The sequence below is a fragment of the Numida meleagris genome, chromosome 1, assembly GCF_002078875.1.
Source record: "Numida meleagris isolate 19003 breed g44 Domestic line chromosome 1, NumMel1.0, whole genome shotgun sequence".
NCBI classification, from domain to species: domain Eukaryota; kingdom Metazoa; phylum Chordata; class Aves; order Galliformes; family Numididae; genus Numida; species Numida meleagris.
In genome coordinates, this window is record NC_034409.1 from 75824935 (window position 1) to 75838544 (window position 13610).

Consider the following 13610-nt stretch of genomic DNA (forward strand, 5'->3'; position numbering starts at 1 on the left):
AGACTAATGGGTTTGCAGAGGCCCTGAGTACTTTGTTTTCTCTCTTCCTGAAATATAGCTCCCTTTTTCCAGTCCTGGCATACTTACCTTGAATTTGATGGATTTTGTTGCAAATCTTTGCTCCCCAAATTGCAGTTTCCTTGCCAGTTTTGTAAAACCACAAATATAGAGGTGAGCTGGTGAGCTCTGTTTTTGATGCTTCTTGAGTTTTGCTTCTGCCCTGATACAACTTTCTGTTCTCCACTGTCTCTCCTCCCACCTTCTTCAGCATCATCCTTCCTGTTCAAAAATGGCACAAGGCAGCTATAAAGACCCAGAGACGCTTTAGCAGCACTTTGGCAAGCACTGAAGATGGTGTGAGGAGTGCATCAGCCAAGCACCCACAAGTATGCTCTCGTGCAGTATTGTTTTAAATGACATTTCTGTGACTGCTACTGTTCAGAGGAATATGGATGTCACAGCTTAAGGAGTCATCCCCAAACCAGGCTGGTCCTGCTGCTAGAAGATTTCCCTGTACTTGGAACAGAAGGAGGATAGGTTGAGTAGAGCTACACAGGGTGGCAAGCCAGCTGGAGAGGAGATGTTCATGTACCAGGGCTTTGCCAGTGCCAATGCTGCTGTCAACATAGATGCATTTCCACAGGGTCAAACAAGCATACTGCCCTTCTGGCTTGTAGCACTGTGAAGACACTGAACATTTGCTCACGGCAGATCAGCAGCACAGATCAAATCATGAACTCACAGGAAAATTCAAGCAGGAAGGAAGCTCCAGAAGAATATAGTCCAATCCCCTGCTCACAGTGGGACAACTGTAAAGCCAGATCGAGCCGCTCAGGGCTTTTCTCCCCATATTTTGAAGATCTCCAAGGGTGGAGATTCCCCAGCCTTTGTAGGCACTTGTTCCACTACTGAAGTGCTCTCAAAGGGGAGAGGTTTTCTGTTCAGAATTTCTGTTGCAACTTGCATCCTTTGTTTCTTGTCCTTTCACTGTGCCTCCTTCTCAGAGTCTGGCTCCATCTTCTCTGCAGCTTTCCCTTAAGAAGGGGCAGACAGCAACTGGATGCCCCTTTGGCCTTCCCTCAGCTCCTCCACCCTTATCCTTGTGCACTGTCTGCTTCAGCCCTCTATTGCGGGGCCCTTTTGCAGGATATGCTGCAGTTTGTTAACATGCATCTTGCAACCTCAGCTCAAATCTTTCAGATGTGGCCTCAAACATCTCATGTGGTTGGGAATAATAGTTTCCCTTCATCTGCTGGATATACTTTTGTTAATGCAGTCTAGGTTGCAGGGATCTTTCACGCTTGAAAAGCTTGCTATTGGATCATATTCAAAATACTTGAGACTTTTTGAGGTGATCTAATAAAAATAATTTTGATTTAAGCCTGTTGAGGTTATTGCTACAGAGAAGCTATCACGCCACTGGAACAGGTTTTGCCTGTGCATGTCTGGTATGCTTTGGCCGTGGCCATGCCACTGAGATCCCCCTCAGGCGCTGCTGATGTGACTGTGGTTTTTCTCCTGCGCTGAAGGTACTCAGGCACAGCCCTTCTGCCTTTCTTGACATATCCAGTGATTCCTTTTCCTCCTTCCAAATTATGGGACTTGTATTCATGACACGTTAGTCAGGAAGTTTGGTAAATAATTGCCCTTACCACAGTGGCCAAACAAACAGTCTGTGGCTAAGGTTGATGAATCCCAGGAGAGCCCTGAGTTACCATGTTTCTGCTCAAGGGGCCCTGGTGTCCCCCACTCCAGAGCAGCCTGCTTCCTTCAGTAAAAAAGCAGCACATCGCTGTTGTGTGTGCTTTAGGTTCCAAAGTACGTTCCAGATGTGTGGTTTCTGCTTCTTGCCTCTGAAAGAGTAGATGCCACTGCAATGCCATGATTCAGGGCAAGTGTGTGCAGGATAATGCTACAACCCAGTTACTCAAACCTTACAACACTAACTAGAGAAGCTACCAAGCAGGGAAAGATGCAATCTGTTTCCACACAGTGGAAAGAAAGCCAGAAATGACGTGCTGAAACGCTCTCTGGTGTGCACAGCCAGGGGAATTAATCAGCCTATTGCCAAAGAGGTGTCAGTTCCCTGAAAGAGTGAGGACAGCATTCCTCACTGAGAAATGTACTCCCTGGCTTGTGAATACAAAACAATGGCTTTCGGATAAACTTAACATTGTCCCACAAGCAGATGAAAATTTGGGCAAGAACAAGCAGCCTCCATCCTTAAAATGGATGTCACCATATCACGACTCCTTCCAAGCCCATTTGTCCATCAATGAATTCAAGCAGCAAGAGAGGTAAATTACAGAACAGATCAGGCCAGGTCTGCCAGCCCTAGAAGCCAGCCCAGTAGGACCCCATTGTGCAGCCTAACACTATATTGATGGGGTGGCCACTGTGACCAGCACAGTTAATATGCAGGCAGAAAACAAACACAGAGCATACAGTGGTGCCACAAGCAGGTGGTCTGCAGTGACTACGGAAGGTCCAGAGGTAGGTGTGTCTTGTGTTAGAGCGGTGAAAAAGGAGAGGGATGAAGGCATCAGAGAAGCAGAAAAAGAAGAGCTGAGAAGGGAATGTGACAAACAGATGTGACAGGAGGGAATAACGGGAGATGGAGCAGGCAGGCGGTGTATAGTTGTGTTCGCCTCTCTCGTAGGTCAAAGCTGAGCTGAAAAACTTGTGACGGAGGTTGTGAGAGAGCAACTGCTGTGGCAGCTTTTGTCTCAGGTGCCTTTCTCCACATAGTTTCTTTTCTGAGTTTGTCATGAGCTCAAGGAGGGAAAGTTTAAGTTGGATATCAGGGGGAAGTTTTTTACAGAGAGAGTGGAACAGGCTGCCCAGAGAGGCTGTGGATGTTCTGTCCCTGGAGGTGTTCAAGGCCAGGTTGGATGGGGCCCTGGGCAACCTGGTCTAGTATCAGATCTGGAGGTTGGCGGCCCTACCTGTGGCAGAGGCACTGGAACTTGATGATCCTTGTGGTCCCTTCCAACCCAAGCCATTCTACGATTCTATGAGCTGGTCCCTCAGAGGCAGAGGGTGCTCAGCTCTGCTGTGTGCCCTCTCCCAGGACTAAGGCCCCCTAGCCTACACCCCCTCTGGGTCTCGCTTAACTCCTGCAGTTTCTTGTACGTCTCTGCTTGTTTGTTGTCCTGCCCCAAAATTGCCAGCTCCTCTTAGTCGCCCTCCACCCACTCACCAGCCTGGCCTGGTGCCAACTGAACCTGCAGCTGCCATCTCCCCTTGCAGAGCACTCCGTCCTCCCAAGGACAAGACATTGGATAGGTGGAGGCTGTATCAAATCTGTCTCAATGCAGGCTCTGGGAGGCTCTGCTGTGCTTACTGAGTTCCTTGCAGTGGTTCTATCTGGGTTTTCAACCAGCACCATCCTCAGACTAGCCCAGCTGGTAGGTGTTACGAAACACCAGCAGCTCTAAGGACAAGCACGTGGGACATGAGCACAACTCACCAGGGAGGAGCATGAGACGGAGGCCAGGATACTTTTTAGTGGTGCACAGAAGGAACAGGGACAGGTAGGATAAGTACAGGGGGGCAAGCAATAGCTGGGAAATAAGGCAAAGAGATCAGGTGTACTCTCCAGAGAAATAGACCTGTGTTTCTTTTACTTTGTCTTCTAAGGAAAGGAGATAGGAGAAATCAAGTGCCTGTGACAGATGTTAGTCACGTTGCTTCACGTGCTGCTGAAAGGTGCTTGCAGTGCTGGGGGAGGGAAGCCTGAAACTCCATGCACAGTAAGGGAAAATTAACTACCTTGTCCCATTCCTCATGGCAGTTATGGCTTTACCTTGCCTGGCATAGGACATCTTGACAAGCTCTCCCAGATACCCAGGCTAGGCCAGCCTTTTTTCTGAGACCTTCAGGTTAATTTCTTTCTAGGCAGCGCACAGAAGGGAACGAGGAGAGCAGAGAGGCTACAAGGGGCTTTGGGGCAAAGAAGAGGCACAAGAGACACCGGCGTCAGGCCAAAGTTCCTCTTCCGAGACACAAGATTGTATTAATTTGCTGCGTTGCAGAACGAGAAATGTCACCTTCAGAGGTGATCTGACAATCACAAAAATAAATTACATAGAGGAAAAAAAAAATAAAAGAGATGAGCGCCTGTGAATATTCATGAGCAAGTCAAAACCCCCAAATTAACAAGGAAATTAATTCCCAAACTGATTAGTCTGCCAACTCCTTTTATTTAAATAAATCAACAATTGCCTTCATGTGACTGCTGCTAAGAACAGAGCTAATCCTGGCTCCTCACAGGAGGAAGTTTTGCATTGCCTGGGATGACCATTGTCCCAGCACCTTTTGGGGAGAGGCAGGCGCTACCTCTTGGCCACCAGGAGATTTCCTTTTGCCCAGCACTCCGGATGCTGTGGTTTCATGATCACCCTAGCCAACCTAACCGCTGGCTGCTACAGCCATGTGCTCCCCGGTCCCACCCTCTTACTCATGCTGGCTCTGAAAAGCTGTTTCAGCACGCCAAGCTGGCACAAAACTCATACAACAATTAAAAAAAAAAAAGTTATTTCTTAAGTCAGAGCACTGAAACAGCTCGGCCAAATGCCTGGTGAGTAGTAACATAGTTGAGAAGGGAACCTAATTTAACCTGGAAGGTGGCCCCAGTGCCAAAGTTAGTCCTGCTGCACATATGGAATGAAGTAGATAATATTCAAAGGTCTGTCAGCACCCAAATTACAAGAGTTTAGGGTAGGACAGGGCTGCAGTAGCCAGCTTGGTTTCATGATTGCGTGGGGTTGCACCTGGAGGTTGCACCTCCAATTCAAGGCGCACTGCATTGCCCAGGAACAGCCGCATGCCTCTTCCTGTGCCATCGCTAGGGCTTGAAGGATGTGCTGCTGCCTTGTGCGCAGCCACGCACGCTGCGCAGCAACATGAGCAGCAGCCCAAACTTAGGTGGGCTTAATCTGAGAAACCACGCCGTCAAACTGCGAGCCTGGGGTCAAGTTGTGAATGGTTACAAATAATAATAATAATAAAAAAAATAGCGTATAGGTGCAGTTATGCTGTGTGCAACTGCAGAATGGAGAGGTTACTCTGCCTCCTTTAAGCCCGGCCTTGCCCTTCTGCCCGCTACAGCACTGATGTGGCTGAGGTGCTCCGATTTGCAAAGCTGGCAGAAAACCGCCCTGCTGCAAGCCGGGCTGGGTGCCAGCGCGTCAGCGCCACGAGCCCGGGGCCGTGCCAGAGCCGGCGCAACTGCGGGGCCCGGCTCACACGGCGACAGGCGGCCTTCTGACCCGGCCGCCTGCGAAGGGCAGGCTCCGGCGCCCGGCCCGGCACGCCAGGTCGGCCGGCACAGCGCGGGGCAGGGGCCTGCCCTGAGCGTACAGGAGAGACACACGGCGCAAGCCGCCGGCCGGCCCGGGCGAAGGTAGGTGACGGTATGCGGACGGGAGCCCGTCGGAGGGGTGGGACCGTTCATGAATATTCATACCTCTCATGAATATTCACGAGGGCCGCGCTCCCGCACGGCGCACGTCACGCCGGGGAGGCCTCCTGGGCCGGAAGCGGTCTCAGCGCCGGGCTGGGGAGCGCCGCGCGCCGCCCGCGCAGTCACAGCTACTTCCGCCCTCCCCGCAACCCGGGCTCTCCGCTCGCCGGCGCCCGCGCTTCCGGTAGGCGCGCGCCCACCTCTGCCCCCGCTTCCGGCTCAGCCGCCCGCCCACAGCGTTCCCGCCGCCGGGAAGCCGGCCCGGGCCGGCGGCCGCTACCGCTCCGCCTCTTTTTCAAGAGAAGCCGTCGATGACGCCGTTCCGCTCCGCTCGGCGCCCCGGAAGAGCTGAGTCGCGCTCCGCCTCTTGATCCGGAAGCGCCTCGCCGCTCCTCTTTCCGGTGAGGAGGCCGCCGCCGGAGTCTGGGTTGGGGTCGCCGCTGGGGGGTGGTGCTCGGTAATGCGGCGGGTGCGGGGCCGGGGGGGCCCGGGGAAGCGGCACTTCCGGCGTCGAGGCGCTCCGGAAGCGGAAGCGGCCGTGGGCCGCCTGTCTGTCCGCTCGCCCGTCCGTCCGTCCGTCCCGGTGGCGGGGCCCTGCGGGGGGAGGTGGGTGCGGGCCTCTCCGATCCCGGCCAGTGCCCGCGGGGAGCCCCGCGCCGCTCATGGCCCGTCCCCGGGGGGCTGCAAACGAGGGGCGGCCCGCGTCATGGGGGCCTCCGAGCAGCCCCGTAACCCTGGCGGTTTGTTTGCAGAGACGGCCCTGGAAGGAGGAGCAATGCAAGAGGAAGGAGAGTGAGAGGGGTAAGTAGTGCCAGCGGAGCGCCCGGTGCTTGAGGGCGCGCAGAGCCGGAGGGCGGCGGGAGGACTGAGGGACCGGGCCTCGGGGTCAGGGGCGGGAGAGGGGAGGGCAGCCGGCATGAGGCCGGTGGGGTGCCAGGCGCGTCCCAGCCAGGCAGTGGCTTTTGCCCGGGTTCGGTTGGCTGGGGTGGTGGCTGCGTCGGTGTCGGGTACGGTACCAAAGTTGCTGTAGCTGTGGTGCGTGGGCTGGGGGCCTGGGGTGCAGGGTTTGCTCGTCCTCTTTGGATCTTGATGTTTATTCACATGTGCTTGCTCTAAAGGCGTAGCAGTGCTTGAACTTGTTGGTACTGAGGAGCTTAGGGGAGGCACTTTGGCATTTGGTCCCATATCCTGTGTGGCCTTCAGCATCTGTAGTATTTTGCAGCGATTGAGCCCAAAAGCTCGCTCTTACTGACCAAAGCTCCTGGGCAGACACAGAACGACAATTTAAATAATTGTTTTGTCAAATGAAGGCTTTACGCTGTGTAGAAATAAATGCTGAGTATCTGGAGAATAAAGGAAACTGTATTAAAGTCAATCTCTAAATATCTGCATATCCAACCTTGATTATACCTTCCAGAAACGCAGCCTCTACTTCACCGTTTACTTGCACGTGCTTTTTATCTGTGTGTTTATGGTTAAAGTGATGACCTGCAAAGAAGTATAAGCCCAGCCCATTAAGTATGTGATTCTGTGAAGTTCTCTGAGATCTAAACTTCAGATTCCTTGTCCCTTGTGAGTTCTCTAGTTCGCTCAGTTGTTTATTTGGTGCATGTAAATTTGTGGCTTGTACACAGAAGGTGTTTTTGGTTTATATCAGGAGGGTACACTGACATCTATCTGATACTAGACTGGTGAATAGGAAGAAGGTCCCATCTCTGGCCCGTTTGTGGAAGCTGGGATGATGAAGGCACTGCAGTGGGAACGTGCTGTGGTACAGGGTTGAAGCTCCAGCCCATGTGGGATAGTTATAGAGCAATTGGAAGGGTTGCGTGCAGAGTTCTGGTAAAGTAAGTGTGAGTGGTGTTAAAGTGGGGGCTATGAATAGGGGTGCATGTTTTCCAAATGCCCTTTAGCCTAAAAGCGGGACAGGGGAGGGACATCTGCGGGTATTAGAACGGTAGTTTGGTAGAGGAATCTTATCTTTGTTTTCTCCCTTTGGAAGATTGGCTTGCTAGTGAGATTGCATGAAAGCTTTGACTCTTACACTGTTTCTCCTTTTTCTCGACATTTTTGTAACTTCATTACACCTCAGTCTTTCAAGCCAAGTCTTTTAGTCCCAATATCTGCTCAAGCATAAACACTGCTGGATGGGGAGAAGGATTCATAGAGAGTTTAGTGAAAACAGTGTAGTCATCTTTTGAGAATCAATGAGAACTTCTTTGGTTGGTTTTCGGTCTTTTTTTCTTGGCGCGTGAGCTTTTTTGTTTGTTTTGGTTTTAGACTTAGACATTTTGTAAACTAAACAAACAAAAGTTGGGTGCTTTGTGAAGGTCTGGCAGGAACTAGATAGAAGCAGGAGGCCACTGAGTGCCCCCGCCTGTGCTCATTTGGATTTCACAGTCTGAAGATGGAGGCGCCTTTCTGTGCTCCTTAAGTAAGAAAGTTGATAGGAGATTTTTCTTGAAATTGGCATCTTTGCATTTTACTGCTGAAGTTTACAGTTGAATCTAAGGGATTAGAGACTGGACAATTGCAAAGTTTATTTGAAAAATGTATGTGGTTATTATATGAGACTTTGTTTTTACATAGCCAGGTTTGCTTAGGGTTGGCTTCTTTTTCTTCTTTATGTGGAAGCCGAGCAAATAGGGCCTTATTTAAAACAACAACAAAACCTTTCTACGTTCCAACCAAAGAAACCTCTTGATGCAGGTGGTGCTCAGTTGCCAAGGAAGGCCTTATCTCTACATGTGTGTTTTCTTTCTGTGGAAGAAAACAGTCGTGTAGTTAGGCGTTATATACATAGGGCTTTGTTGTTGGCAGAATACATAGTTAATTTGTCTCAGAAAAAGAAGCAAAGGAAAGATACGTGCCCCACTGGATTCTGATTGAATTGCTGCAATGTAAATCCAGAGTAATTCAGGCAGCTAGCAGTCTGTCTGCATGCCACCGATGCAAGGTAAATAAATCATCCTTAAGTGTGTTTATTGGTTGATTTGTAGTGAGTGAGTAAGGCAGGAATACTTGGCTTTGCCGTTGCGTGAGCAATTCATAAAACCAAAATTAACAGGTAATTTAGTTCATTTAAATACTGCTTCTCTACATAGAGGAAAATTATCTTTGCGTTTTGGCTCATATGCAGCAATTCCACATGTATTTATTCTGTCCTAATGTACTTCTGGAAAGTGTTTCATGCTTCTTGGGGCACGTTCCTTAGCTTATCTGATGACTGAGATAGGTCCTTCAGAAACAATATTTACTCGTTAATTAGTCTACTGCCACATCATAACAGAAATAGGACTGGTACAATTTGCAGATAGCTGCAAACCTACAGTGTTTGCTTTATCTAAGCAGCTTGCTCTGCCAGACGTAGTGTTCTTTGAGCACAGTTTTTATTGCATTTATTTTACCCGCCAATTTTGCTATATTTGTTCAGAAACAGGCACATCTTCTACTCTAGAAAATACTGTTTTGTGAATCTTAGTTTTTCAATAGCATCTACAGAGCGTTGCAGACTTCTCTCGATAATGATATTACACAGAGGAATGAAAGGATTGGAATAGGAAGAAGTAGTAAAATAGATTCTTTCAGCTAGGTGATCCTAAAGAGATTAAGCTTCTGTCTTCAGAGGGCTGTCTTCTGGTGCCTAACTTGTCTGTGGAGAGCTGAGATTGATCAGTGGGCACTTGACTGGGGGCAGAATCCTACAGATTCTTGTCCCAGAGACAGGACTGTAATGGTCAGTAGAGAGCCCTGACACGATATCACTTGGAAATATGGTGTCTCAGGAGCAGGGTAGTCAGGTTGTTTCCATGCTCTGTGGTCTTGTTGGATGAGAGAGGTGAATCTTGTCAGTCAGGATTGAGTGACATTTCTGGTTTTCTTACAAGAGTGTGGCTGGAGTGGTCAGAGCAGTGGGCAAGAGGATGTTAGGAGCCTTGAGTTTTACTGCTTGGTCTGCTGTGGCTGTCTGTTATCTTGGTCAAGTCTGTTTCCCTCTCTCTGCCTGTCCTTCTTCCTGTGTAACATAATGCTAATGTGCCCTTGCTGCATCTGGGTCCGTAGTGAGCTGGGGTGGAGGGACAGGCAGGGCCCAGAATTTTCATTGCTTATGGGATCAGGCTGGCTGTGACAGTGAAAATATGGTTTTCAGCTGTATTTGCCAGGTTGCACGTGCACAAACTTGATCATTTATGCCATGTACTTGGGTGGATGATAGTTGGGGAACATTAGAGGTGTTTTGGGTCAGATGTAGTCATTATTATTATTATTATTATTATTATTATTATTATTATTATTATTATTATTATTTTGCATGGAGGACTACTAGGCAAGAAGTATGGGCCCAAATCTATGGGAATAGCAGACAACTTTTTCCCTGAAAATAACAGGATTTGGGCAGGTAGCTCAAAAGTGGGGAGCGACTACTTAAGTAAGAAAGGGGGGATAAAGGAACTGTCACAGCATTAGACTGAGGCAGTTCCCTGTTGGAATCTTTTTGGGTTTAATATTCCTTTTGTGTGTGTGTGTGTGTGTGTGTCTGTCTGTCTTCCTTCTCCTCCATTTGTCTTCCCTTTCCCCTTCCTGTTTCCCCCCTGTGCCCAGCTAGGATGGAAGAATCTCATTTCAACTCCTCCCCGTACTTCTGGCCAGCAGTGCCCACTGTCTCGGGACAGGTAAGATCTTTGTCTTCCAACCCGTTTTGCTGATCTTGCTTCACATTAGAAGTTTGTGAATGATGCATGTTTCTGTTGGTTTTCTTGCTCAGCCAACTGCTGGGAGAGGCTGTACCCCAGTATTCTAAAAGCTGTTCTTCCCACCTGTTTAGATTGACAACACCATGTTTATTAACAAGATGAAGGAGCAGCTATTGCCCACAGAGAAGGGCTGCAGCCTTGCTCCCCCCCACTACCCTGCCTTGCTGACAGTGCCCACCTCAGTGGCCCTACCCACTGGCATTGCCATGGACTCTGACACCAAGCCGGAGCAGCTGACACCACACAGCCAAGCCCCTGTGACTCAGAACATCACCGTGGTGCCAGTGCAGTCTGCTGGGCTCATGACAGCAGGTAGGGGACTCTGCAACAGGAGGATGCCAGGATATGTGTAGCACAGGATTCTGGAGAATCCTCTTGGGACTATAGATTATCCTGAGCATTTTTGATGGTGTAGGCTGCCTTGGCCCTAAGCATTGTTTCACTGTGAATCTCTAGGCGGTCTATTCATCTATCCTCTGTACTGAGGTTTGACTTCTAGCTGTGAAGAGTGAGAATGTTTTGGAGAAGTTAAGCTACTCTTCTGTTTGAATTGTGTTCAAATGTAGATGTATAAAGCTTACTTCTGTGGGATGAGGAGGTCATTAGAAACGTAATACCTGACCTGCCTCTTTGTTTGTTTTCAGGTCCTGGTCTCGTGATAACTTCTCCATCAGGCTCCCTGGTGACCACAGCCTCCTCTGCACAAACCTTTCCCATCTCAGCTCCCATGATTGTCTCCGCACTACCCCCTGGCTCCCAGGCAGCCCTCCAGGTGGTGCCTGATCTGACCAAGAAGGGGACAACCACCCTCTCCGAAGGTGGGGGGGGAGGCGGGGGTGGGGGAGTTGCCCCCAAGCCGCCCCGGGGCCGGAAGAAGAAACGATTGCAGGAGTCGGGGCTGCCAGAGATGAGTGACCCCTTTGTGCTATCGAACGAGGATGATGAGGACCAGCACAAGGATGGCAAGACATACAGGTGGGGAGCAGGTTTAAACCATGGTTGTGACATTGCATGGGGATGGGGGTACGTTTAGCTCTTTGGAGTGTTACACGAGGGTGGGAGAGATCTTTGCCTCTTCCTTGTAGAGTCCCTGAGTAGAGAAACTCTCAGCTGCAGAGGGAGTTGAGTTTTCTTGATAATTTGGAATGTTTGCAAGCTGGTGGATTGACCCAAAACTAAGCATCTCCTTCGTAGTGGACAGCCTCAGTTTCCTAAATGTGCAGATGTTAGTATTGCTCGGTTAGCTAATGTTAGCTCGTTCAGAGGCCAAGCCGTATCCTTGATGCCGCAACTGGATAGTGTGGCTGGCATACTGTACAGTGCAGTACTATCTGCTGCACCTGGAGCACTTCTGGTGTAGATGAGATCCCTAGTGTACCAGGATGCCCCTGAACGAGGACTCCAGTCTGTCCAGTATAAATTCTCTGTACTGGAGAAACACAGCTGGAAGTGAATCGTGGTGATAGCATCTGTTCCTGTGTGCGTTGCCCCAAGTGATCTCTTCCAGTTTCAGCATTCCCAACAAAACAGGAAAGAAGTTCTTTTCTGAAGTAGATGAAAGGGTGTTTCTGAGCCCAGAGGTTATTGGATAGGAGGGGAGAGTGTTCTGAGCCCTGAGGTTGGGTTTCTGAGCTTGGAGGGATGTGGCTTAAGGAACTTCTACAAGTGAGTGCTGGGAAAGGGAGAGAGGTTAACTAGGAGGAAGTACTTAAAGCAGAGGGTAATAAGGGGCATGAACATTTTTGAGAAGGTGGCAGCTGGACAGAGCAGATGAGTGCTAAGGTAGGAATGTGATGGTCTGTGTTGATTGGGAAGCAGGAGCGAGTATGGGTATTTAGTGATGCGTGTTTCTGAGGGATGATTAAGATCAATGAGTCAAAGTAGTAGCCAGATGAAAGCAGAAATATGTGATTTGCAGCCCATCTCACTTCCCTACTATGTGCCCATGAATCCTTCTCAAACAGGTTCCCTTTTACCATTCTAGGTGCTCTTATTATTTTTTTTTTTTGTACCAATTTAGTTATCTTTCTGGAATTAAGTCATAAGAATATGAAGGCACCTATACAGAATCCATGCACCCATCCCAGACTCTGTTTCATTTTTAACTACAGCGTTTTTAAAATGTAAACATTTTTAAATTAGTACAGTTAAATGGCTACAAAGCTAGAGCTTGGAACAGTCCTTTTATTCCCTTACCCAATGTCCCAGTTTTTCCACTTAGAAAATACAATCAGCGTATGGTGAAGAGGGGTGGGAGTGTTAGGTAGCTTGCTATTTTTAAGTCCACCATTTATTTTGGGCCTTAGCCACAATTCCACACTACTCAAGCTGCTTACAGTCTGGGTTGCTAATTAGGTTGTTAAATATGTATTTACAGGGGACACAATTGGCAGTGAACGTTAGAATTAAAGCTGAACCAAAGCTTTAATTATAGCTCCTTGTTTACATGTAAGTTTGGAAAAAAAAAAATGCCAATGACCATGTGGAGTGACTCAGCAGAAACTTTATGAACACCCATAGTCTCTGTTACTGATCATGAAAAAGACTTTGCAGGAGGAAAAAAAACCCACACCAATGAGTTTGTGTAGGAACATGTAATCAGGAATATTTCTCATCTTCATGTTTTGTCCACCTCTGCCTCTTCTTCCAGTTCCCATCCCAAGCCACACTTACTCTGAGCGGTATTAAGGTGCAAGATAGCTAAATTGGTATTTACTGAAGACCACCAAGGAGTTTCCTCTTTGGCTGACACTTTCCATGTGCAAGTCTGGAACTAAAAAGAATTGTTCAGAAATAAAGGAAAATAATCGGTGCTCTTGTAGCTGTGGGAAAGATCTTTGTACGTAATATGCATAGGTTAAAACCTTTGAGAATTCCTGGGTTCTTTCTCTGTTCTAGCTGATAATGATTTGGGCAGTTCCCATTACTGCAGTACGCAGACGTATTCTAACTAGTTTAGGATTACGTGGGAGGTTTTTCTGAACTTGCTCCCTTCTGGGCTGAAGGAGTTGGCTTGTGGTAGGCATGAATGTGTTTGTATGATTGCATTGACTCGCATGCTGATACACTAAGGACAGTCTAGTCAGATGCCTGGAAGGTGTTACACTGTATTGATCAATCTGACTACTTTTTTTCTTTTTTTTTTTCTTTTTTTAATAGCCGTTTTCTAGAATCTGGATTTTTTTTGTCATATTTAATCTTTTTTTTTTTCTTTCTTTCTTTAATTTTATTTTGAGGTCCATGAGCTCTTCTGTCGTGGGTGTCTGAGCAGGTGGCTGATTTCCCTAATTCCTGACTCCTGGTGTATTAGTGAAGACAGAGCAAGGCCTTGAATGAGCAGCCCCGCAGGCAGACTTGGAAGGGATTGCAGCGCGAGGGTGATACAAATGTTG

At 48.5% G+C, this 13610-nt stretch overlaps 1 protein-coding gene across 20 annotated transcripts in view; it reads left to right on the forward strand.

Moving 5' to 3' along the window:
* ZNF384 (zinc finger protein 384) overlaps positions 5454-13610 on the forward strand; it is a 28080-nt gene continuing 19923 nt past the window's right edge. The window contains exons 1-7 of one of the 20 annotated variants that reach the window (XM_021396282.1): positions 5454-5865; positions 6217-6265; positions 6882-7036; positions 7122-7311; positions 10067-10137; positions 10290-10530; positions 10863-11193. In XM_021396282.1, coding sequence (XP_021251957.1) covers positions 10072-10137; positions 10290-10530; positions 10863-11193 — 638 coding nt within the window. In that variant the 5' untranslated portion in view covers positions 5454-5865; positions 6217-6265; positions 6882-7036; positions 7122-7311; positions 10067-10071. Of the gene's footprint in view, positions 5922-5973; positions 6071-6216; positions 6266-6881; positions 7037-7121; positions 7312-10066; positions 10138-10289; positions 10531-10862; positions 11194-13610 lie in introns of those variants that run through there. The other 19 variants (XM_021396190.1, XM_021396334.1, XM_021396213.1 and 16 more) reach the window with 19 other exon arrangements.